General features: G+C 38.0%; 2 protein-coding genes across 2 annotated transcripts in view; one reads left to right on the forward strand and one right to left on the reverse strand.

The window, feature by feature from the left end:
- Nucleotides 1–1928: 1928 nt before the first annotated feature.
- Nucleotides 1929–5396, reverse strand: LOC136676593 (uncharacterized). Its single transcript, XM_066653695.1, has 5 exons — nucleotides 5033–5396; nucleotides 4184–4247; nucleotides 3958–4078; nucleotides 3053–3245; nucleotides 1929–2329 (listed from the first exon to the last, which is right to left on the reverse strand). Exons 1-5 carry the CDS (start codon nucleotides 5394–5396, stop codon nucleotides 1929–1931), a joined length of 1143 nt encoding a protein of 380 aa, XP_066509792.1.
- Nucleotides 5397–8149: 2753 nt separating this feature from the next.
- LOC136677500 (coiled-coil domain-containing protein 60-like) overlaps nucleotides 8150–25386 on the forward strand; it is a 35425-nt gene continuing 18188 nt past the window's right edge. Inside the window, exons 1-6 of the mRNA XM_066655062.1 lie at nucleotides 8150–8305; nucleotides 13713–13799; nucleotides 15078–15154; nucleotides 20839–21009; nucleotides 22386–22511; nucleotides 24792–24896. Of these exons, the coding sequence (XP_066511159.1) occupies nucleotides 8150–8305; nucleotides 13713–13799; nucleotides 15078–15154; nucleotides 20839–21009; nucleotides 22386–22511; nucleotides 24792–24896 (722 nt within the window). The remainder of the gene's footprint in view (nucleotides 8306–13712; nucleotides 13800–15077; nucleotides 15155–20838; nucleotides 21010–22385; nucleotides 22512–24791; nucleotides 24897–25386) is intronic.

Below are 25386 nucleotides of genomic sequence, written 5' to 3' on the forward strand. Positions count from 1 at the left end.
TTGGCGGTGGTTTAGAGCGAGTAGGCCGAGTTTGGGAGCCTGTCCAGAGGAGTTGTCTCAGTAATTGGGTGACGGATTAGTGCGGGGCTTATTCAGAGCGTCTTGGCTCACACACAATCCTATTGCCATGACGATGGTGGGAAAGCAGTGGAGGACAGTCTTCTTCCTCTGCTTAACTGACCCATTCTCCCACTGCACGTTCCCTTGCCAGCTTAATCAAAGCTCATCCTGGCACTCTGCTCTGATCAATTGGTTTGGGACTAGGCCTACACGGCCTGGGGTTCCTTAGGATGTGAAACAGGGCCAGAGTCAGAATATGTATTTAGAGATAGCATGTTGCACAGTGGCCTATAGACTAATAAAACAATAGCCAGAAAGCTATGACAACATGGTCACAAGGACAACACCAGTATATCAAGTGAAAGCTTAATGAATTCAGGATTCTGGACTTCAGAATTTTGGGCAATAAGGTGTGGATTTTATCAAGTAAACCAATAAAAATGTTTTCTCTACATAACATGCAGACAAGCTTTTAATGATTGACGTTAACCTACACACCATCAATGCTTTTTTTTAACCAGCACCATTTGGATAAATACTAGAATCTGAATATTATGATAACTCCCTCTAGAATCTGAATATTATGACACTTGTTGGAATTGGCCTCTCTATATATACGTATGTCCATTTTGATGAAACAGGCTTTTAACACCATTTCAATTTGAAAACCTCAAAAAAAAAATAATAATAATAATAAAAATAATAATAAATAAATAAATAAATAAATAAATAAAAAGGAGGTGGGGGGGGGGGTTCTGAACATTGTTGTTGTTGTCTTGTAAGACAGCTTAAAAATGACAGCATATCCATTACAAACTTTCTAGAGAATGCAATTTCTGAATGTAAATAAATATAAATAAGTGCCCAAAGTGCACAAAACACTTACAAATAGTCTGTCATAATTTTTTTTCTGTGAAAAAACAACTGAAATTTTATTCTAAATTGTATTGGGCCGGATGGCGTTTAGCACTGCGTTTTTTGCTCTGCAGCGCCTGAAGAGCATCTCTTCTTTTCCCAAGAGCTCCCTCTCCTACCCAAGTCCGCCCGGTTTGTAGTCCCTGCTATGGATTTGCAGAGGTGTCACTAAGAGCGGTGAGCGAATCCTTTTTGGATTGCCCTAAGAGTTGAATTCACGAAGGCTTTACGTATAAACTTTTCTTTTACGCAGGAAATAAAGGAACATTTTCTGTGGTGTGGTGAGTGAATAATTCCCATTATTTTTCCCATGTTTTAGGAAGTTTCTCGACTATTCCTGTAAGTAACTGGTTAAGACAGAGTCTAAAGTGATCATACATGATTAATTTAGTTTAAAGGCTGGGTTTTTAAAGGTCAGTGTGCTCCAGGTGTAAACTGTTTACTTTTTACCACAGTTTTTGTAAACCCCTGAGCCATGGACCACAAGTCCAACAGGATAAAGCAAACAATCAACATATGTTAGCCTAATGTGCTGATAGTTCACGTTCAGTGATGCATGCTATATTGTGGGAATATACACTAACATTTGCTGTGTTGAAAGCTCTGTCTAAACTTGTTTTCCTTTTGAGGGATACATATGCAGATAGCAGGCCTTGAGATGAATAATGTTAAGATGCACTGCTCTACCAGTACCTGTTTTAGCTGTATGAAAGACTTGTAAGAGTTGACATGGATTTTTTTTATAGCAGGAAAAAATATTAATGGGTTTTGTAAGCACAGGGAACCAACTTTTGCTCAAAGGAGTAAAGGAGGCATCACAGTTTGATGTGCTTCAGCTTTATTAGTGCTTCAAGGTTACAGCAGTTTCTTAGACCACACTCACTCTCAATTAAATGATGATTGAATGAATTGAAACTAAGATGAGCAGGGGGTCAATTCTCATTTTACTGGGCTTACATCTTGGTTTGGATCTTTTCCTCCAGAATGACCTGTGCTTGGATATCCAGCTGAGATGGGATTTCCTCTTGAGTTTGCACCATGTTGGGTTGCTCAGGTTCACCTTCAGCGAGCTGCCCCTCCCCTTCTGCCACCTGTTCTTGGGCATCTCCATCTGGCACTGTTTCAGCCTGCTCCTCCACCTGAGTCATCACAGTATCTGGGGTCTCAGCGCCTTGCCCTGTGGACTCTTGCCCTTCCTCTTGGGCCTCCTCTGCTTTCTCTATCTTTTCTTCAGAGATATCTTCTTTTTTCACCTCTTCAACCTCCTGCATCATTTCCGTCTGCTGATCACTTGTCTCCTCTTGCTGGCCCTCAGCAGCATCACCCTGGACCTCGCCTCCCCCCAGGGTCGGAGCTACAGGATAAAATGTGAGAAAACATGTTCAGACTAATTAAAGTGAAATGTCTGCACGATTAATTATTTAAGATGAAAGCAAAGTCACTTTGTAGTTTGATCAAAATACTCAATTTTACAGAAAGTGTCTAATGGTGAGTATGTTACCTCACTGAATGCTATATTTCTCTATAACTCCTATTATGCTGAATTATTCCTGCGATATAATTTTATGATACTTTTGGGTTAAACTCGTTTTAAAAAATACATTAATAGCTTAAAGGTACATGCAGGGCATTCTAAAGCAAAATACAGTTAATGGCCAAAGATTAAGTGCACTGGTATAACACACTCTAATATTTTGAAAAGTAAAAGCCTCTACTCTTATGGGAAGTCTTTACAATTGGTGCTGGAATGTTTCTGTGAGAAATGGATAGCACTGAGCCATGAGAACATTAGTGAGGTCAGGCAATTATGGATTTATACCTGTCTAGCCCAGCTTTGTTATATAAAATTAGTCCAACGGTTTCTCTATCGTGAATTATTTTACATTACATCACTCCACTTTTTATGTGCCTCTATTGAATTGAGTCTGTAACATAATTGGTTTATAGGCACAGTAAACTGTTAGATGACCAATGCAAAATGAGCAATACTTTAGTGCCTCTTGTTTGGAAATAGTTTTGTTTATACTAAGCAACAGGGTGAAATAGGTTCACTATTATAGATCAGCAGGTTGGTCACCTGTGGGATGAAGCCTATCATCGGAGTCAGTCTGCTGGGCTACAGATTCCTCTTCAGGCTTTTCTTCAGGGCCTCCTGGAGACACAAGGGAATGAGAAGCATCTGTCTCGCTCAGCGGAATCCCCTCACCTTCGGTGGTCTCCTCTTGCTGGAGGCCATCTTCTTGTTTGTCTTCGAGAGTCGGTGCATCCACCTGTTGCATAAATGGTGAAGTGAGGAGATGAGGAGCTTAAAATGGCACTTGGAGACCTGCTAAATGCCAGAGGCTCTGCACAGCAAAATGATTAATTTTCCAGGGTTGTGGGAAAAGGCCAGCAGTCCCTCCAAGGGTGCAACACACTTCCATTTAATCACTTTGGTTGGTTATTAGAACAATTATGAGACTGGTAATTGGAAAAAGGAGGGTGATTAATTTATAAACTGCCATACAGATTTAGACATCTTACTTTTACAGCAGTAGGACTGCATACCCCTAATTATTTCTGAAATCCCTTTGGCTCTGGTAGAAAAGCATATTTTGACTTTGAAGCCAATTAACTGGCATGGAGCTTTGGTGCTGCAAAATTGACTCAAGGAAAGTACGACGTCTTGTATTGGGTAAATAATTGCAACACTTGCATCCTCAGAGCACGGTGAAATGCCTTCTGTCTGGGCGAATGTTATTTTTCCAAACACCTGGACTCTCTCTGGAGTTTCTCTCTCTCACACATTCCAAAAAACCCGTAATTGGACTCTTTCTCCTAAGGCAAAAAAATATGAATAATTGCTGTCGGCTTACAATACATAGCAGGTTAATAAAAAAATAAAAAACTTGTCAAAATAATATACTGTGTCCTTTTAATGTGTGAATATGGAAACTGACACAACACAATAACAAATTGTAAAAGGTTCACTCTGGGCTTTACCTGTACTGGAATAGAGATATCAGCTGGCAGGGGAATGCTGGTAAATTTGGCTTCAACTGTGAGAATTCCATCTCCACTCACGCAAGAGTATATAGTTTCTGCAGCTACTGCCAGAGGAAGCCTGGTGCAATGACAAATTAAAATCCTCATTAATATTATATTCTGGTCAAATGTATGAATCTAATGGGATTTATTAGCCAACACCTCAAATTACATATAGACTCACTTATATTTCCTTACGAAATGTCTAGAAATGTAGCCATGTTCGTCTTGCCTTTCCTCATGTTTTCCTGTGGGTTAAATGCAGGTTAGGTTTGGATGGATAGAAATTGGATTAAATGAAAAACTAAAAATATGGGATAATGCTGGACTTGTTGTTTATGTGGCTTTCATGAATTTAGAAATGTCAGACTCTAGCTGCGCCCCTTCTTCTGCTACATGCTCCCATCTCCAATTAACCTGAAATTTCATAAGGTTGTTCTTAGACATTTTCATTATAAGATCATGTCTGGACCCATGAGACTTTACCCATTTAGCTGCTAAAGAACAAGTGGAAAAACTCCTTATTCGGAGTGAGGCCCATTAGGTTGGAAAATGAGTAAAGGTAGAAAGGTTAGAAGGTACTTTATGCAAATTTGCCATTATTTTGAATAACTATGACTATTTAAGGTTATTTTGGATACATTTAAAGTTGTAGTGTATACTGTATGTGTATAACACCTTTATGGATATGATATATCATAGCATGTATAGCCAGTTGAATGCTTATTCATAGTGACTGAGTAAATGTTGTGTATGGTATTTTGAATAATTTATACTACCAGAAAAGGTTCATTTTTGGCTTTAACTATATTATAAAGGACTCACTTTTGTAACAGTGAATATTTAGAAAAGAAAAACATTATTGCACTTTTTTCCTTTTGATTGATTTTGTTTTTGTTATTGTTTTTGTTTTTAATATTGTTTCTTACCCCCTCCTTTGCTTTTGACATACTGTTTTTAGGCTCTGGTGTTTTATAAGGCTTTTGCAACAAAGCAGTAAAAAAACTAAAACATGTTTATTATCATGGCTTACCTTCAACAACCAGGAAGCCGCTCTGCGTCCTGAGCATTAGCTCTGATGGGGCAAAATGGTTGACGTCCAGACTGACCTTCCACTTGCACTCGTCTGAGAAAACCTCAGACACTCCTTCGCTGAGTTCCCTGTGGACCTTCAGGCTCACAGACCTGGAACCTCTTGAGTAGCCTGACCAGGAGGAACTGCCAAGCTTTCTAAAGAGGTTCTCCATCCAGCTGAAGTCTCTGGAGTCCAGCAATGGAGGAAGACCAAAATGTTGGTTGAAGAGCAAGCTGGGCTGCCATCCATAGCTTGAGGGCAAGCAGGTGGCCTCCCAGCAGAACTGTGGCTTGGTACTTATGGGTTGGGAATCCTCTGCCATGCTGAAGGGAAGAAAAGACCAGAAATTGAACAATATTGGATGGAATCAGGCTCTTCCTAAAGCCTCAGAATATCTGACGAATCTGTGGTGCTGGGGAAAGTCTTCCCAAGCCTTTAAATACCCAGTCTTGGCCTTTTAGCACTTACTAAGCAGTCCTGCTGATGCCAGACAAGGAGAATGTAGGGAGCAGGTGACGGAGAGTTAGCAGGCACTCTTGCTTCGTTCTTGCTTAGGCCCCACTTTGTTGGATGCTAATTAGAGATATTTATAGATGTGAAGATAAAATGGCAAATAGTTGGTAGATGAGGCAGGGTGAACTCCTGCCTAAGAAGTCAGCAGCCAAGATAAGCTTTGTCACTTATCAGTGATCATTATCGTGCAATAGAGACTAGATCCCTACTGTAGTGTTTTTTGGTATGAAGAAGCAAAATATGAAAAAATAAGTACAGTTTGTTTACACCACATTTGATTTTAAGCTGCACTTGTAATATTCATTTGTGAATATAGTCATTTCAATTTCCATAAAAAGTCAATTTATTCTTTAATGAGTATGTGTGTGTGTGTGGACTAAGATACATATTAATCATTGTGAAATTCTAAATATGTGCAGTGGTCTTGTTGGTGATTTTTGGCCCACAATATGTTCACATATCACTTAGGTGTAAGTGTGATTTGTTTATTGACATGACCTGTTGAGTAGAATCTGAGAAGAGACTGAAGATTAGAGCTAGAGCCTGTTCCAGAGCAACTGCACATGAGCCTTAGGTCATCACATGCAGTGCCAAAAGTTGACTACAGGGCTATAAAGTTATAGGCTGGGCAGCTTTGGAACTATTCTCTGGAGCAGTGGAGCTCTTTTAGTATACTCTGAGCCTTTAGGATGAGCTGAAATTAGTTTGTTGACCCGTAACTAATCATTCAACATCAGTACCAGAATGCTCAAATGCCCTCAAGTTTGCAAAGTTTGCATTCAAATCAGACATCCCACCCTGTGAAAACTCATTTCAGGAAAACTCATTTCCCTCCCTCTCTCTCATATATATATATATATACATATATATATATATATCTTCAACTCTTTTGGGAGTGCTTTCCACAAGGTTTAGGAGTGTGCTTATAGGAATTTTTCTTTGAGAAGTGAATTTGTGATGTCAGACACTGATGGCTTGCAGTCTCTGCTCTAATTTATCTTAAATGTGTCTGCTTGAGGTCAGGACTCTGTGAAGGCCAATTAAGATTTTCCACACCATATTCACTCATCCATGTCTTTTATGGACCTTGCTTTGTGCACTGGTGTGCAGTCATATTGGAACAGGAAGTGGCCATCTACAAACTGATCTCACAATACTGAGAGCATGAAATTGTCCAAAATCTCTTCTTCTGAAGCATTAGGAGTTCTATTCACTGGATCTAAGGGGCCCAGCTTCTGAAAAACAGTCCCACAGCATAATAACCTCCACCAAAGTTTACACTTGTACTCCTGGCAACCGTCAAACCCAGACTCGTCCATTGGATTGCCTGATGGTGAAGAATGACACGCTAGTCCAGAGAACAAGTCTCCACTGCTTTAGAGTCCAGTGGCAGTGTGCTTTAGGCCACGGTGTCCAACGCATCGCGTTGCGCTTAGTGATGTAAGGCTTGGATGCAGTTGCTTGGCCATAGAAACCGATTCCTTGAAGCTCTCTATGCACTGTTCTTGAAGGCCACATGAAGTTTGGATGTCTGTAGCAATTGACTGCAATAAGTTGGCAGCTTCTGCACACTATGCGCCTCAGCATCTGCTGAATACGCTCTGTCATTTTTAAGGCTTACATAGTCTGTTTCAATAGACTTGTTGATTCTGATTAAATTTAATAATTTTGTTTAATGTAATATTTTATTTGCATTGTCATTTTGTCTAATGTATGAACAAACTCAGTGCCAATATGCAGAAAATGACAATATATGTACTTTATATGTAATATAATTTAAATAAATTAATCAGAACAGAGTAGCTGCTTTACACCTAGCCAATATCAATACATTTGTGAATTAAAAATGTATGTTTGTGGCACCCTTGTTGAAGAAAATAAACTATTGGGACACCCTAAAGCCATGCACACTTAGACGGGCATGAGCAAATGAGGGACACAAGGGTGCAAGTGCAAATATTCAGTCAGGGGGATTGTGTTTGTAATTTGCTGGCACCAGGGATCCTCAAATTACAAAAGACTCCCGGAACTTCCCAGATAGGTGGAATGTCTAAATCAAATCCTCATCAATATTTTTTCAGTTTCTAGTCCTATATAGCATTAAAGTAGAACAAAATACCTGTTTACACAACTCATTTTAGAAGAACCACAAGACAGCAGTTGTCTACAACTGTATGTACATTTGATTTTATTCATTTTACTTTTTAATCTTTTTTATTTATGTATATTTCAGCAAGGAAATAAAGAAATGTGCAGGACTAGGAACAAAAGCAGAACTGGCAATTGCAGTCTTAATGCAGCTGGACAACTTGAAGCACTTTGACCTCAGACAGGTTAAACAGTTTCTTCTTGTTTGGCAAGTTTTCAGTGGCCTTGTTGCTATTGGAGACCAGTAACAGGACATAGGACTGTTTTAGTGCAGTGGCTCAGGCCATAGCATTACAGCCTTTAGCGTCTCATTTTACATATACACTTCCAGTACAGTCTCTAGATAATGTGTACTCTTCTACAACCAAAGGACTTTCCTGTCTTTTATTAGACAAATATGTCATCAGTTGTAGTATGGCAATAACTCCAACAGCTACAAGACGCTACACTGGATCCGCCAGAGTTCGAGAACATGTAATTCAGAACAAAGAAAGCTGGGAAAGGGTCTACTGGGAGACTCTGGGTCAAAGTCACAGAGAGAAGAGCCAGCTGGGCTACAGGGTTGAAAAGGTAGGATCCTCTGTAACAAACACAATTCCTTAAAACCAGGAGCCGTAAAGTTAAATGCTAGTAAATACAGAACAGTTATTGGTAAAGTCAAATCAAATAATATTTATTTGTATAGCACTTTTTACAACTGATGTTGTCACAAAGCAGCATCACAGAATTTTGGTAAGACAAAGTTTTGACATGAAATGTAAAATATGTAAAGAATGTAAAAATACCCCAGGAGACAGTGGCAAGGAAAAATTCCCTCAGAGCTGAGAAAGAAACCTAGGGAGGAACCAAGGCTCACAAGTGGGGACCTATCTTCTTCTGGTCAATCTACTAGTGATAACCAGAGTTAGGAGTCCATGAAAACTTCAATGTATGGTGTGCAGTTCCAAGGCAAATGGTCCATCAGATAAGAAAAATCATGAACACTGAACCAACCAAAAAAAACATATTTTTTCCTTTGCTTATTTCTGATTGGCTCTTTGTGTCATATAAAACTGACAGACTGTCTCGTGAAGCTCAGCAGAGCAGACAGGTCCTAACACTGTAAATAGTATGGTCATCAGACTTTTGCTCATTTAAACAAAAAATAATATAATATTAATAAATTAGTGACAGTTAGTTTGTTCTGTAATTCACATTCACATTTTTTACTTGCATATACTTTTTACATTTAATAAACTTATGACGATAAGAAAACTCATCGCACATAACTCCTGATCAACTCAGCACCCTGTTCATGAGTCCGTCACATTACTGTAACATTAAACTCCTCTTCCTCTCACTGTGTGCCGTCTCAGAACCTCGTGTTGAGTTTCTGCTTTTATTAGGATCCTTTCTGTTTAGAAAGCTGTTAACTGTTCAGTCTAATAACAGTATTATATTTCCCTATTTTATTTGCATCTCATTTAAAAAATTTTCAATCAAAACCTCTTTCACAAATCTTAAGCTGCACCTATTTTAATATAAAATAGAATTTTGTCTTTGGTTTGTGGTTGGTTTCCCTATTAAAGACTAAACAGATTTATTCACAGTATATTTACTACTTTCAACAGGCAAACCTTAGAGGTTAGATGATAGTCAAGTAACCTATGCAACACAAACTTGATCTGTTGTGATGCAGTTTATTTTTTTATTTATTTAGTCTCGATCCTTTTTGTTTCTTCATGTAGTGTGTGTTCATTTCTTTCTCTCTCTGTGTGAACTGTCTCTGTCATGGCAATTTATCCGTACTTTCCCCACCTACTGCCTCTGCATAGGCCAAACAGATCTGTCTCCATTACTGACCTAATGCTGTGGCTGAGCTAAATGGAGGCTGATCTTTGATACAGAACAGATTAACAGCAGAGAAAGCATTCTCTCTCTCTCTCTCTCTCTCTCTCTCTCTCTCTCTCTCTCTCTCTCTCTCTCTCTCTCTCTAAGTCACACACACACACACACACACACACACACACACACACACACACACACACACACATATATATATATCATGCACACTGAGCTGCCCAAGGACACAATGTTTGATAAAACCCTTCCCCCGTCCCTTGTTTTCCTCTCTGTCTCTCCAGTGACTCTGTTGCGTTAAGGTCTTGCCGTGAATGATACCCCCCATCACACCAGATAATTCAGAGCCTCCAACAAATGCTGGCAGAATAAGACACAGCGACTTCCATTTGTAATGCTATTTACTACCTCATTGAGGGCCTCACAGCATCACACGCCATGCAACGAGATCTAGAGTACCCAATGCATTTTGGGATGGGAAATGTCAAGTGGGAGGTGTAGTCTTCGGGACTTTGCATTCATCATTGTTATTGCCTGGTGTTAGGCTGCTGATCTCGGCAGATTCTCGTCTATATAGCAGCTGCGTGTGCATTATTGAAAGCGACTTGGTGAAGTGGAGGACTCTCACGTTGGTAAATGTTTAGGAGAGGCGGCTTTAATGGCCTTTTTTTCTCTCAACAGCCTGATGTTCAGGCCTGAGTTTCTGAATTTTAAACAGCATGCAGTATAACAAACATGCCAACAGTTTCTAGGAATGTAGCCAGAGAAACACACGGCTTCATAAGTACTGGTCTTGTGGCCCCTTATAAATCACTACTGAACGTCTAAGCAAATGCCATTAGACACCGTCATGTCCTGTAAACATACAGAGTCTAGTCATTCATTCTGTTTCATAGCTTAGTAGCAGCTCTATTCCCCATCAGAGAGAAGTTATATACAATCACTCTCAGGAAAAAAAACAACTGTAAACTGGGAAACTCTGAAGAGAAGAAACTTTTTTAATTTTCAGTAGAATTGAATAATGTATGTTTTTATTCCAAGTTCACTATATGGATTTCTTCTGAAGTCATGGGTATGAATAAGTTTTCTGTCTTTTGTCTGCAGTAGCAACTTTTTCTATTTTCTATGAAGGCTTAGATGCTGAAAAATTCAGCGAATATTTGCTTGCTTTCAGGTAGGGTATTATTGCAAGTTGGAAAAACTCCAGAAAAGATGGGCATAACTCCAAAAGCAAAGGCAGAACTCAAGTGCCCCAGAAGTAAAAATCTAATTTCTCCTTAGACATTTTGAAAAAAGTTCTTATATAAGAATTACCAATAACTTCAACCCCATTGCCACAAACAGTTTTCAGACATCTCTTTCAATCAGCTAACGGAAATGACTTAGTGTTTTTTTGCACAAGACCACGCAGTTAAATCTCCATAGTAACACTGCCATCTCTTATTGGTGGAACTCGGTTTAGGTACTATTTGTTATGTATTTATTTATGAAAATTGTTTCAAAAATAAAGTTAAAATCTGACTGATTGTGGATTTTAATAGACAATATACCATCACCTCACCTCTTCTAGCTAATTTCAATTCATAGATTGTGCTGTCCATTTGATTTATTAAATAATCTAAAATGCATCTATTGGGCTAAATCCAAGTTTGATCCACATCATTATAAGTAACTTAATTCCTTCCTCTTTGTAAGGTTTCATGTTAACTGTCTACATTTGTATTTGACCAGAAAAAATACATTTAATTGAGGACAAACCCTCTTGGATTTAAGGCCGTCCTGTTTGGAGTTTAGTCCCTCCTATTTGTAGTTAGTCCAACTTGCAGGAATACATACTTGTGCACAAGAGGGGTACTGAGATTGGGTACTGATGTTGAATATTGGTATAGTTCAGTGTCACAGCCTGATGCTGGGGGCTTTATACTTGCCTGACTCACTAACTTGATATTCCACATGACGGACATACAAGTGGTGTGTGGCCAGCTGATCATCTCGGTCCACAATGGGTGCTTAAAGTAATTGAATTCACTAATTATAAAAGGTGTCTACAAATTTCTGAAAAAATAATGTAGCATAAATGTTTTACATGCTAAGATGAACTTTTATGTCAATGCCAGAGACACATTTCATTGCAGTGGTGATGTTATTGAATTGCTGTGTTATTGAGCTGTATCTGAAATGAAGATTCAAAATCCAGTTGTGTTTGCAATAACAGTAACGTTGAATAAATAAGGAGAGAAATGAAATGCGTCTACATTTGAACAGGGCTGTTATTTTAAGGAGCTGTTTGTGGTCAGTAAAAAGAAAATCGAGCAGCACGTGTTTGAAGCTGGAAAAGCTCTCAGTGGTGTGTCCGTCTCCTACATGAGCAGATTTACTGCAAATGAGATCATCTATCAGCGGGGGAGTGAGGGATGAAAGTGAGGAGTGAGAGGGCGGCCTGGAGGAGACACCGCCGTCTCAGAGGATCCACATTTATCAGCCACAAGCCCTTGGCACATGAAGTGATGTTATTCTACAAAACACAAGACTTCTGATGATGGCAGCTAGTACATTGTCCTGGGGAGAAAATAAATAAATAAATATATAAGAAGAGTTGTGGGAAACCCACTCTTTGGTTTACTGAAATGACAAAAAATGACACTAGAAGACATACAGTACATTACAGTGAGTCCAACAAACACCAACATACCCAAACTGTGGGTTGATATGCTGTACACAGCTATTGATTCTCTTCATTTTGTCAAATTCTATGTTAATTTTCTGAGAAAGTATTCGGGGGGTGTTCCACAAGGATGAAATACATAGGAATTCTTAGCAGGATAAGCCCAAAATGAACCCTGTCCATTAGGAACAAATCTGAGTGAGATTCCTATTGGAAAGTCCTCAAATTTAGGCTAATGTTAGCTGGCTAACTGAGAAATCCTGCATTGTGGAATACTCCCTTAGTTGGGGAATTTGGCTTTTATATAAATAACAGTCTTTTAGATTGAGATAAAGATAAAAGTTTGAATTTCATTTGTAGTCAAAGTATACAATAACACACTTGGCTTGTAGATATTTGTAAGAAAAATGTATAAGCTGTTCCTCAAAATCAAGAACAGCTGCTTATCCTGTAGTATGTGGAATTTTTATATGTTTTTTATAAACAATTTATAAAATGTTTAATTAAAGCATGCAATTAAGTCAACTGGAAATCTTGGTGGAATATTTATAGGCTTCAATCAATCAGTTTTTCATAGCTTTTCTAATTAATTTTTTCCACAGTGAAACATCCACAGTGAAAGAAACTATCTAAAACAGATTGATTATTTCATCTACTTTTCCTGTAAGTTCAACTCACACAAGATGAAGAATCAATCTGCTTCCCAGCCCCTGAATTAATCCAGTAAAAAAAAAAAATACATAAAAAATTAAAAATGAAATCCTGCCTGTAGCAGGTAATGTAAACCTTCATTATAAATGACACAGAAACTGGGTTTAATATAAAGCACAGATGCAGCTTCTAATGACACAGAATGCAATTCTTTGGTGCAGAATACAGATGTTAGTTGGAAAATTGTTGTATATGATAAGGGAATGAATGTGTTATGGTGAAAATATAGTGGATTTTTTAGCATGTTGATTTTGGGGGAGAGTGTTTGGTTTGAAATTAAGACATTTTTGGTATGTGAATTATTGTTCAGTATAGAATAAAGATATTTTTGGTTGAATGTTTGTGTTTAGTGGGGAATGATGTATTTAAAGGAGGATCATTTATTTATTAAGTTATATTTGAAATGTGTGGTTTGGTTTAAAATTCCAGTTTCATATTTTGGTAAAGAAAGATGTGGACAATGGTGTGACCTAAATGGTCCAGACAATGGGTTTGAGACCAAAGTTTGATCCCTACATGATCAGGAAAAATGGTGATGGGGAGTTTAACATAAATTATCTGACTCTGAACCACTTTTTAAAAAGCCTGAATGTAGCTGAATTTTTACATTGCCCTCAGTACAGTACAGATTGTGCTCTATTTGAGAAGGAGAATTCAAGTGTGTTTACTAAGCAGACTAAGCAGAACAGGATTTTAGTGAGGCAGGCTCTGAACTACTTGTGGTGTTTTGCTTTTTTTTTTATTTTTTATTTTTTATTGCAGGCTCCCAAGGCAGGGATCAGTGAGAGTGAAGATGTTGATGGTGGCCTGTGTCATGCGAGCCCTGTGGACATTTCACGAGGAAATAAGGTATTATTCATTGGGGTTCTTATGAGAGCACAGAGATGTGTGAGGAGGAGAGATGGAAGGATGTGAAAGTTTTTTAATTAAACCCAGACACTTCTTTGACTGATGAAATAACTCCAGGAATGTCACACTGTGGTTGGCATTGTACCAGTTACTTTACCACTGCTTCATGGTCATTATCCTAGGCCTTCCCCAATTACATAGTGGTACCAATCTGGAATAATGAATAGCTAGTACATGCTTCCCCTGAGATATGTTAAGCCAGACCCTACATTTTTTTTTTTTTTTTTTGCAAACTACTGCTAACCTCTTAGAAGCCTAACATGCTTGCAGATCACTTACGTCTGTTCTGTTATGTTGGATAAAATAACATCCTCGCAGGTTAGCAGCATATTAGTGTATTTGTGTAGAAGTACAATTGAAAAAGTTTTTAAGTTACGTTTGATTTCTTAAAATTGTATAATAATCACATCAATATAAGGTTCCCAAATGCTGTAGTTTTCTAGGTGCATGTTTTACTTGTGGCAATATCTCAGCCATTCAAGGTCAGGAGTCCAAGAGAGTGCATTTTGCCTGACTTTCTCTGGGTTGGTAGGATGGCTACTTATCTCCCCACCACTCAGCACAATGCTAACTATTGCAGATGCTAATACAGCAGAAGTTTGCATTTAATATTCTCATTCCAGTGTGTCAAATTGTACAGGGTCATTGTTCAAAAAGAAGTGGTTACCAGATAAAAGGCAGGGAAGAACCTGATTGGTTAGCATACATTTGGAGGAAATATGTATTCTTTTTTTGTTACTGTAGACTTATAATGCTCTGCTGCCTCTAAGAGGCATATTCTGGAGAAGTATGTTCCTGCTTTAAGAAGGCTGCCTCTGATAAAGCTGCAGAATGGCTCAGCTTCCTCATAGGCAGCAATCATGTGCTATTCAACATTGTCTTAGTACCTTCTTCAGGGGAAGCAGAGCATTAGTGTATAACATTCTGTAGCGCCTTTAGAAGAATTATTTTTTTTTTGAGTGGTGATTTTGCACACAAGCCCCTGGAAGTGACTTAATTGTAGGGAAAATTCTTGTTACATTATGGACGAAAAATCTTGTTACAGTTGTTACAGTAAATCACATTAAAAAGTTAAAAATACTCTTATCACGTCCTGTCAACTTTGGATACATTTTTGCATGCACTTGTTTCTGCTAGTGAAAGTATTAAAACAATTGAAAATGTACCCTAAAGCATATAGATTTCCAGTATGTATTGTGTATATTTTTGTCCTCTCAGGTTTTGCTTGTGAAGAATCTTACGACTGGGAGAAGGGTGGACACAGACAGTCTGTGGAAGTATTTGTGGAAATCAAGGTTAGTTTTCACATCATATGATTACACTCCATGGCTTAGTCAGTATGTTACTGTAATTCATTCAAAATTACAGCCCATCAGAGAGAAGTAGACCATCAGAGGATTAGCCAATCAAGGCTTTGTTCATCACACAGATTTCTGCTGGAGGTTTATTGTTGTTTGTTTGTCAAACATGTGCTGTAGTGATTTGTCTTATTTTCTGCATTTAGCACTGAATAGGCTTAGACCCTCTTTCCTCTGTGTTTGGAGCCTCTTTGCATGAATAAAACTAAATAAAATATTAACTGGGATAGACTGAGATAGAAAAATAGAGGCTTAGTTTTAGTTTTAAAAGTAATATATTATGAAATATTGTTGTTAACTTTGCTGTGTTGTGGAGACAGGTGATGGAAAATAGTCTAGGCAGACACGGTTAAAGGTGTAAATACATCTTTATTTACAGAAACAGTGTCTTACGGGTTCTTAAGGATCCTGTGAGAGGAGTGTTCAATTCAGCGCTCAAATTCTCTCTCTCCCATGTCTATTTTCTCTCTCCCACTCTTGGCTAGGACCCTGATCTATATGGTTCTTTCTCCTTTTCAAATATGGTGAACGTAAATGTTGGTCTACATTTGCATGTTTAAGGGACTAAGGGAGGGGTAAAATTTATAGTCTCCTACCCTCACTGACAGCTTATCCTAAACATTTCTGTCTTTGGAGCACAGACACAGAGCATGCGTCTAAACCTATAGAACAGTGAACTTTTCTTAATACTGCGCTTAAGGCCTTATGTTTAAACATACCTCAATATCTATATCACATTTTCAGTGCAAGCCAGTAAACTAAGAATGGATTGTTATTTGCTGCATCTTTAGTATTTAGTTTAGAATTGTTCTGCCTCCTCGCCTAAATCCCCCCATCACAGTGCTGGTTAAACAGAGTAAAACACAGCAAGCGTGGAGAAATATAGTGAAATGCTGAAGTAAGAGAACCAAGTGAGCTTCTGCTCCCTGCTCGTTACTCCTGGGCTCTCATGCTAAAGAGAGCTGTGGCTCATTCTCTTTTACAAGAACAGACATCAAAACTGGTAGATCTGAGCAGGGCTGTTTAGCACAGGGTGACACTGGTGCTGTGATGTTTCATCCTTGGGTTATTTTGACCAAAGCCTATTACAGACGCATCACTAAGACCACATGGGACTGTGGGGAAAAGGGGTATAATATGTCCCTTTAATTAACAAAATGGTGTTAAAAAGAGAGCACTAGGTGTGATGTACACTAGAATTTAGGATAATCATTCAACATCAGTAGATGACCTCACTAATATTCTCATTGCTAAATGCAGTCTGCAGGGCAATGTTACAAGGTCACGCTGAACTGTAAAAAAACTAGATGAAGGAAATAGGAATTATATGTAGAAAAATAAAACCAGGAGTAAAACCAGGTTACAGTGGGTGAAAACATTCACAGAGTGTAGGTGATTGAATAAAAAGTTATATTCAGGGATGAAATACAAATCTGCAATTATCAAAGCAATGATGCTGCAAGTTTTTTTCTTATGTCATTTTAATAGAACATATGAATGTAGAAGCTGCGAAGAAAACAATTAAATTTCTTCATTTATCTATGTCAGTCAAAGGACCAGGGAATATGGTAGTCATTATTCCAAAAGTCAGGGCATAGGTGGTCTCAGCAACAGGCGCTCTGCCTACAAGTTGACACATTCTAATATTTTGAGTGTGTTAATTTGGCCTCACTGTTAGGATTCTGTCAGTTGCGTTCAGACTGGCTCTCTGCCTCCTCCTACATGTCATGCCAAAATAGCAGCCTTGTGATCGGTCCTTTTGCATGTCAGTCACATTTCCTTTCCTGCAATTGTAGGTGGTTCTTGACCATGTTGTATGGTGAAAGGTACCAGGCTAGTGCATAAGAGAATAATACTTTTCTGATTCCACCAACAGAACATACAAACACCATTTCCAATAGAGTTGAGACACTGTGGTAAATGCTAACAAACACAGAATACACTGAAATGTAATTGTTTAATGAAAAAAACTGGCCATTTTAAATTTGATGCAGCAATATTTTTCAAAAACATTGGGATGAGGCATCACAAGATTGGTAAAGATGTGCAAAGCTACAAAAACTTTGTTTCTCAACGTAGCAAAGAACCTGGGAATTTCTTCATTTACTGTACAAAATGTCACTAAACGATTGAAAGAAACCAGAAAATTCTCTACCCGCTTGAACTACAGCAATGCTTTTCTCTTTGGCATTACCTCTTCTGTCCACAGACTTCAGATGGTTCAGAACCCACCTTGTTGCCCACCTTCTCACTTGCACTCACTCTCACCAACACATTATGCCTGTTCTCCAACATCTTCACAGGCCTCACATAAAATACCGGGATCAATTCAAAATACTCCTTCTCACTTACAAAGCTCTAAATAACCTTGCTCTTTTATACCTGTCTGATCTCCATCCTTACAAACCCACTCACACTCCTCAGCCGGGTTACTTACTGTCCCTCCCTCCAGCCTCCAGCCTCCACAGCTATGTGGATTGTGCTTTTTCTATATCTGCTCCTTGACTATAGAACTTTCTCCAACTCTCTATATTCAAATCTAACCTCAAAAAACTTTTTTTTCTCCTTTGCTTATAATATTCATCAAACTTAAACTATTCATACTTGTTCTGAAGTGTTTGATAGTGTTCTGTATACTGTATTTGCTGTTTTTTATTTCTAGCAATGTTTTCTGTGTGTGAATTTTGTAAGCATCTTCTTGAAAAGCACTATTTACAGATAATATATGATAATTATTATTATAAAATAGAAATGTGTCCTGTTTTTCATTCATTCATTATCTGTAACCACTTATCCAGTTTAGGGTCACGGTGGGTCCAGAGCCTACCTGGAATCATTGGGCACAAGGCGGGAGTACACCCTGGAGGGGGCGCCAGTCCTTCACAGGGCAACACAGACACACACACACATTCACACCTACGGACACTTTCGAGTCGCCAATCCACCTGCAACGTGTGTTTTTAGACTGTGGGAGGAAACCGGAGCACCCGGAGGAAACCCATGCAGACACAGGGAGAACACACCAACTCCTCACAGACAGTCACCTGGTGCGGGAATCGAACCCACAACCTCCAGGCCCCTGGAGCTGTGTGACTGTGATACTACCTGCTGCGCCACCATGCCATGCTCCTGTTTTTCATTAATTCAAATTTTGATATTATTTTTGAAAATCTTTTTGGAAATCACGTCCTCCAGGATAAATGGTATAAATGGCAGTTGGGGGCATTAGGGCACATGACATGGGTATTTTGCACATTGTGAAGGCACTGTTAATGCTGAATGATGTATGCAGGTTTTGGGCCAAAATGCTTCCTCCGAGAACTTTTTATTTTTAGAAGGCCTTGCTTATTTTGGTACGACAATGCCAAACATTCTACATGGATTACAATATTGTCTTGTAGTAAAAGAAAGGTTCTAAATTCAGACCCATTGTTCACCTCAATTATTAAAAGAAGAGGTGATGCATCACAGTGGTAAACATGCCTCTGTCTGAGCAGTTTAAAAAAAAAATACATTTCTGATTTCAGCATTTGAAATACTTGGTATACTTGAAGTCTTGGTAGATTATTACCAACAGTTTTTAAATAGGGTTTGTAGATTAGGTAACGGTTATTTAACTGGATGATGAAGATGTATCTCACCACAGAGTATGTTGTGTTTAGGCTTTTCATCAGGAAAGGGACATCCTTTTATGGTGGATATTAAACAAATTTGTTTGTGATGATGCTCCATCCTGGAAAGCTGTTTATTAGCATAAAAACTATACACATATTGAACGCTGAACATTTGAATGATAATTCCAGAGTGTTGAACAATAGCCCCTAGGGTCAGGCTCTAGCACTTAATGGGGAATGAAAAGATAGCTGATGTACCACATTTCTGGAAGCTTTATTCCAATGACAATACAGCTGTTGAATGGCTGTGCTGGCTGTCATCCATATGTGGAATACAACACCAAGGGAAATGAAGCCTCCCTCTGGTCTCTTTTGAAGCGTACTTGTTTGGATATTGTGCGTGAACTCAGAAACTAATCCATCAGCACGGGGGCTGCTGTAAAACCTGTTCCTCTGACTCTGCAGGAGAGCAGTGTTCCACTGTTGGGTCAGAAAGGTGTAGACATACTCCAACTTGAAAATATAATGACAGTAAATAAAGTCTTTATGAGAATAATTAAAGGACATCATTGGTTCTAAACTGTTTAAATGTCCAAATTTGTGTGTGTAATAGTGACACATATTGGTTTTCCTTATTGCAAGTGTACTATGGACTGCCAGCTTATACTAATGTCAAATGGCACTGCTCTCACTTTCCTGGTCTTCCTGCCCCTCTTGCTGTTGCTTAGAGGGTGAAGGACAGTCAAACAAAAAGCACAAGGTTTAGTTTGAATACTGATCAGTCATTTTGCTCATAAAATGATCCATATCAGAATGCATAAGCAACATATGTAAAGGTCAAGTGTAACATCACTGTGTCTTGACTGGATGATGATCCAGTCCCAGTGATTGGATGTAAATGCCAATTTTAAATATGGCCAAAGGCATTCAGTTACTGAAACTCTTTCAGCATCCTTTGTTTTTTATGAACTGTGACTGTTTAATAGTTTGGCTTTCTAAGCAAAAGTTTGCCCCAAAGAGTATTTGGCCCTAGGTCAAATTATCAGATAATCTTTTTGACTCAATCGACCTGACTCTGACTCTCTCTCTCTCTCTCTCTCTCTCTCTCTCTCTCTCTCTCTCTCTCTCTCTCTCACACACACACACACACACACACACACACATATTTTTCTCCTGATTCTGCTTGATGGCTGGAGAACAGTGAGCTGGCAGGCATCTCCGGTGGCATTTGGTGTTTGAAGAGGGAATATAACACATTGTTTCTCCACAGGCCTCTCTCGCAGGGCATGGCAAAATGGTTGACATTTATGACAGACGCTGATAGGGCCCTGTGAATTATTTATGCCAAAGCTGGGCCAGTCTGGAATTTTTGAGAAGTAAAATACAATTACAATAGGCTGCTTGTCTCAGACAGAAGTTTCTGTTTTTGCTTTCATGGTTTGAAATATTTGTGCACATCCTCAAATAAGTTACCATTTTAAAAATGATATACCACAGTTTAGCATGACTGGATAAACTCTGACAACATAGACTTCTGGTATTTTGTAGATAATCTTGGTTGTTTTGTTGGTTATTGGGTAATTACTGTGCTTGACGAAGATTTTTGAAGTTTATAGAATATGATTTGTTTGTGAATTTTGACATTAGGTGCTCACTGTTATTTTTTTTGTTCTTGTTGTATGTGCTGATGGGGAAAATATGGTATTTGAGGGTATTAAATGTTTTTGTTGGAGTACCTTGTGAGTATCTGGATGTCTGGTGGTCAGTGTTAGTGTTTGGTGAACAATGATGGCACTTGTTAGAGATACTCTCACTTGGTAGAGTGTTAAGGGGTGAATATTTTTGTTTGGTAATTATATTTACCAAATATATATATGAATATATATTTTAATTGATTGTTTGATACAGAGAATGTTCTAGATTTTTTTTATTAAACTGCACATCCTCTAGTTTTGCAGTGTGAAAAATCTAAATGAACAGTGTGCTTATTTATAATTATCACACTAGGAACCTGGTGCTGGCAGTGAAGCAGGGCTGCAGCTACTTTCACCTCCTCCAAGGACTGGAGGAACAGGAGAAGCAGCAAAGAGAAAAGATGATGAGAGAGGAGAGGAAAAAAAGAGCAATTCGACCTCCCTCCAATTCTTCTGACTCAGACACAGACAGAGAGACAGAGAGGTAGGTCTGCACACAGTGTGCCCTTTCACAGTGATTCATTATGTTATTTGTGGATTTGTATGTAACTCATTGAAGATGAGCTCAGTTTCAGCGCTGCTATACTGAAGGTTGAGATTATTGTTCAGAAGTTTGGAATCAGTGTTTTCAATAAAATAATTGACTCTAAATATGCTAATATTTTCAATTTCGCAGGTATAAATTATTAGTAGGAAGCTGTAATACAAAACAGAAAAACAAAGTTAAAAATCAGTGAATTGTAAATTCTGTTTGACATCTATATAAACAAACAGTACACAATATACTAAATGTTTAAACTTAACAACTTATTTGCTAGTGACATGTTAAAAAAATTGTTGGAACAGGAACAATCAAGGACTAGGAATGTTGAAAGATTTTGTAAATATTGTTTAAAAAAAAGCAGATGATGCCAACTTGTTTGAACTTGGAGAAGCATCAGAGAAAAGGCAATTTTTTATGGGTATGAGTTAACATTGACAAACTTGATCAAATACATCAGCAAACAATCCAGCAGCTTAAAAGCAATATGATTACAAGACTTCAGGCATTTCACCTGTACATACTAACACATAAACATTTATGGAATCCAGATAAATCTCTGTTTGAAAGGGCAAGGCCGAAAAAAACGAAAAAGCTTAAACGAATGCCTGTGACCTTTGGTCCCTCAGACACCACTGCATTAAAAAGCATACCTCTTTAATTAATCACCACACTGGCTTGGGGATATTTTGGCAAATTCTTTATCAATACACAGTTTTTCACTACATCCACAAATTCCTTATGGAAGCTATGTGTCAAAAATATCCAAAGATACCAGTTTCTAGACTCTGGAGAGACCTGATTCAAAGAAGAAAAATTTGCTTATTTCAGATTATTCAGATTAATTATAGAAATGTGTTTTAGAAGATGTGTCAAAACCAAAGAAAAAAGCATTGACATTCATAAATAGTATATCTGTTAAGGCTCCATTAACACCTGAAAAATATATTCACATTCAGAACATATGTCAAGTCCTCTTTCATTGATGTTGATGCATCATGACAGAACCATGCCACAGGTGTGCAGCTGTGACAGAATGGCAAACAAACAGGAGTCTGAACAAGAAAAATTAATTTGCCAAACAAAAGGAGCTGTGTAATATTTGGATGGCTGATAAATCTGGCAAGCTTTCGATTAGATGAAGCATTTCTTGTTAGTGTGAATGTGAGTGTTAAGTTGCCAGTTAAGGATGCAATGCACTAGTGGTAAAAGAATTTTTTAAAGAGGTGTGAATTCTTTATCTGTTTATTTTTAGAATTATTAGAAATCATGACTCATCACTGTTTAAGCACGTTCACCCACACTTTTTTTAAATTCAGGATGTCTCTTAATGCTGGAATGCCATCATGTTGGAAGCAAAGCAGGAAGAGACGGGTTCAGTCTGCTCGACCTTTCACTCCTATTCACCAATCACTGACCTCACACCAACCACAACAACTAGCATCGTAAGATTTTTTTTCTACTCCCTCTCTCTTTCTCCCTTTTTATCTCTAGATAAATGCTTAGATACATTAATAAGCTAGAGAGAAATGCAGAATAAAGTTATTGGAGAGAATAGAATATAATTTTTTCACAGCGTAAATAATGAGCTCAAGAACTGATGTTATATGCTTAGTACTGGGTCACAAATGTCACTCCAGAATTGCTTCATCCAGATAATGCTGTTCTAATCTCCAAAGGCCAATCCTGAAAAATTTTATACCCATGTAGCTCAAATTTGTCTTTGGACTCATATGTCCACATCTGAGGCATCGAAAAAATCTTTTAATTAGGCTGCAATTAATATATTTTCTTGTAACATAGTTATTATATAATTATAGTTATATTTCAATCAGTGAGTATATATATATATATATATTAGCACCACTCCAGGAATTTCATCCTACTTTATACCTAACAAGGCCTTAATGGCTTGATTTTGTAGTGCTTAAAAAGAGAGAGTGTTATTGTACTTCCTGGTAAGGTATTGAGGGCATAGTGGCTCTCTGTGCCCTGTATCTCTGAGAATACACACTGAGAAGGTCAGGTTAGTGATGTCTGAGTGTAGGTGGCTAGTTTTGACGTCCATTCTGAATCACATTCCAGATCTGACCTTGAAGACTGTGCTTTTAATTGAAGAAAAGCTAAACCATAATTGTTCTCTGACTGAATAGAAAGTGAGACACATTCTCTGACTCTGAATGTGACTTATTTAAGCACATTCAGCCTTGGTGCTCACCCTCCCTCTTTTTCTTTTTCTCATCTTCCTTTCCTACTCTTCTTTCTATAAATCTCTCTTTCTCTTTCTCTCTCTCTCTCTCTCTCTCTCTCTCTCTCTCTCTCTCTCTCTCACACTTGTATCTTAGTATATAACAGTGGAATCAATACAAAATTCGCAAAATTCACATGTAGCATTTTATATTCTTCTATAATATATTAACATTTTGTTTAGAAGTACATGTTTAGCCTTGATGAAATTTGGTGGCACATTCTGTTTAGTTTACATAGGCTATACCATGTTTGGCTTGGTGATTTCAATGTCTGTATGAATTCACTGGATGTTGGAAAATTACGTTTTTTAATTCTCATGCATGCTGATGTAAATAGTGAATGAAAAGGGGATTATATAAATCCCATTCTCATGACCAAACAATGATCCTAAACACACAGCAAAAACTATTTTAATAGAAAAGGCCATAATCTGAATCTTATACAACATATTTGGGGAACACAAAGTCTTCATGATAGAAGGGCAGCAAAGAATCATCTATGAGGAATGGCAGTATGTCCCTACAGGTTTGTGCCTCACTGATATTATCCATGCCAAGAAGGATTGCAGCCATTATTAACAACAAAGGATTACAAACAATATATTAATAAGTGCCAATGACATCTCACTAGTAAAGGATGTACTGACGTCTGTTGCAACTCTTTTTTAATGTTTGAAATCATATTAATAGTTTAACCAGTCAAGTAGTACTGTTATTTATATTACATATATTGAATTATTATAGAAATGTATGTCACAGTTAATATGTTTTGATCATTAAATACAAAGGTTGCTTTCAAATGAGATTATTGTATTCACGTGTACAGAGGTGTTTCGTTTTTGTATACTGTATGTGACTCTATCACTTGGCCAGTAAAGTAGAAACACTCTCAAAGTGTACCCTTCTGCCAATATTTCGAATAATTTGTCTCAGATAATGTGCTTTTCACAAAAGACATCTATGAAAACACTATCAGGGAAATTGTCAGATATGTTATGTGACCCCACTCCATGCAGAGAACTCTATTGATATTTTTTTTTTAATGGAGGAAATTGCTCTGTGAACAATGTGGTTTACAAGTGAAGCGATCAAAGCTGTGCCTTTTCTACTATTTTGTTGCTAGTAACACAAAGCTTTTTAAAATACATAAACATTACACCTTTACAGTTTAAATTGTTTATGAACCAAATATCATTTGTACACATCCTTTAACATTTGAGTTTTTACACTTGCACTAAAATCATAATTTAAACCATTAATATTGTTCCATGTCAACTAATGATTAGATGATTGTATTCAATCTTATAACTAATGTAAGGAACACATGCATGAATATGCTGATTTTCAAACCTTCCCTTAATCCAAGATGGTCAAAGTGTCTGTTTTTCTTCAGTAAATTTGCCCTTTCAAATTTATAAGCATTGATACTGTGTATTGATTTTGACTGTGAAATAATTAAGTTTTCTCGCCTCACAGAGAACATGTATATCGTCAGCTGTGCTGTTTGTGTTGGCTGCTGGAGACACTTACTCTGGAAAATTCTGAAAGAGTCGGATCTGTGATTTCTTGTTGGGACGTCAAGTGAGTAGAAGTGCAAAACCTAGGTTAGGGCTGAAAGATTCAGGGGTAGTATTAAAAATATTTTTGACCAGTATTACAACAGTGATTTCCATCCATCCATTATCTGTAACCGCTTATCCAATTTAGGGTCACGGGGGGTCCAGAGCCTACCTGGAATCATCGGGCGCAAGGCGGGAATACACCCTGGAGGGGACGCCAGTCCTTCACAGGGCAACACAGACACACACATATTCATTCACACACACGGACACTTTCGAGTTGCCAATCCACCTGCATGTGTTTTTGGACTGTGGGAGGAAACCGGAGCACCCGGAGGAAACCCACGCGGACACCACACCAACTCCTCACAGACAGTCACCCGGAGCGGGAATCGAACCCACAACCTCCAGGTTCCTGGAGCTGTGTGACTGCGACACTACCTGCTGCACCACCGTGCCGCCCCAAATGTTATTTTATAATTTGATTTCATTATCTTATCTTAAAAATGCAT

Source organism: Hoplias malabaricus, chromosome X2 (genome assembly GCF_029633855.1).
Source record: "Hoplias malabaricus isolate fHopMal1 chromosome X2, fHopMal1.hap1, whole genome shotgun sequence".
Taxonomy (NCBI): domain Eukaryota; kingdom Metazoa; phylum Chordata; class Actinopteri; order Characiformes; family Erythrinidae; genus Hoplias; species Hoplias malabaricus.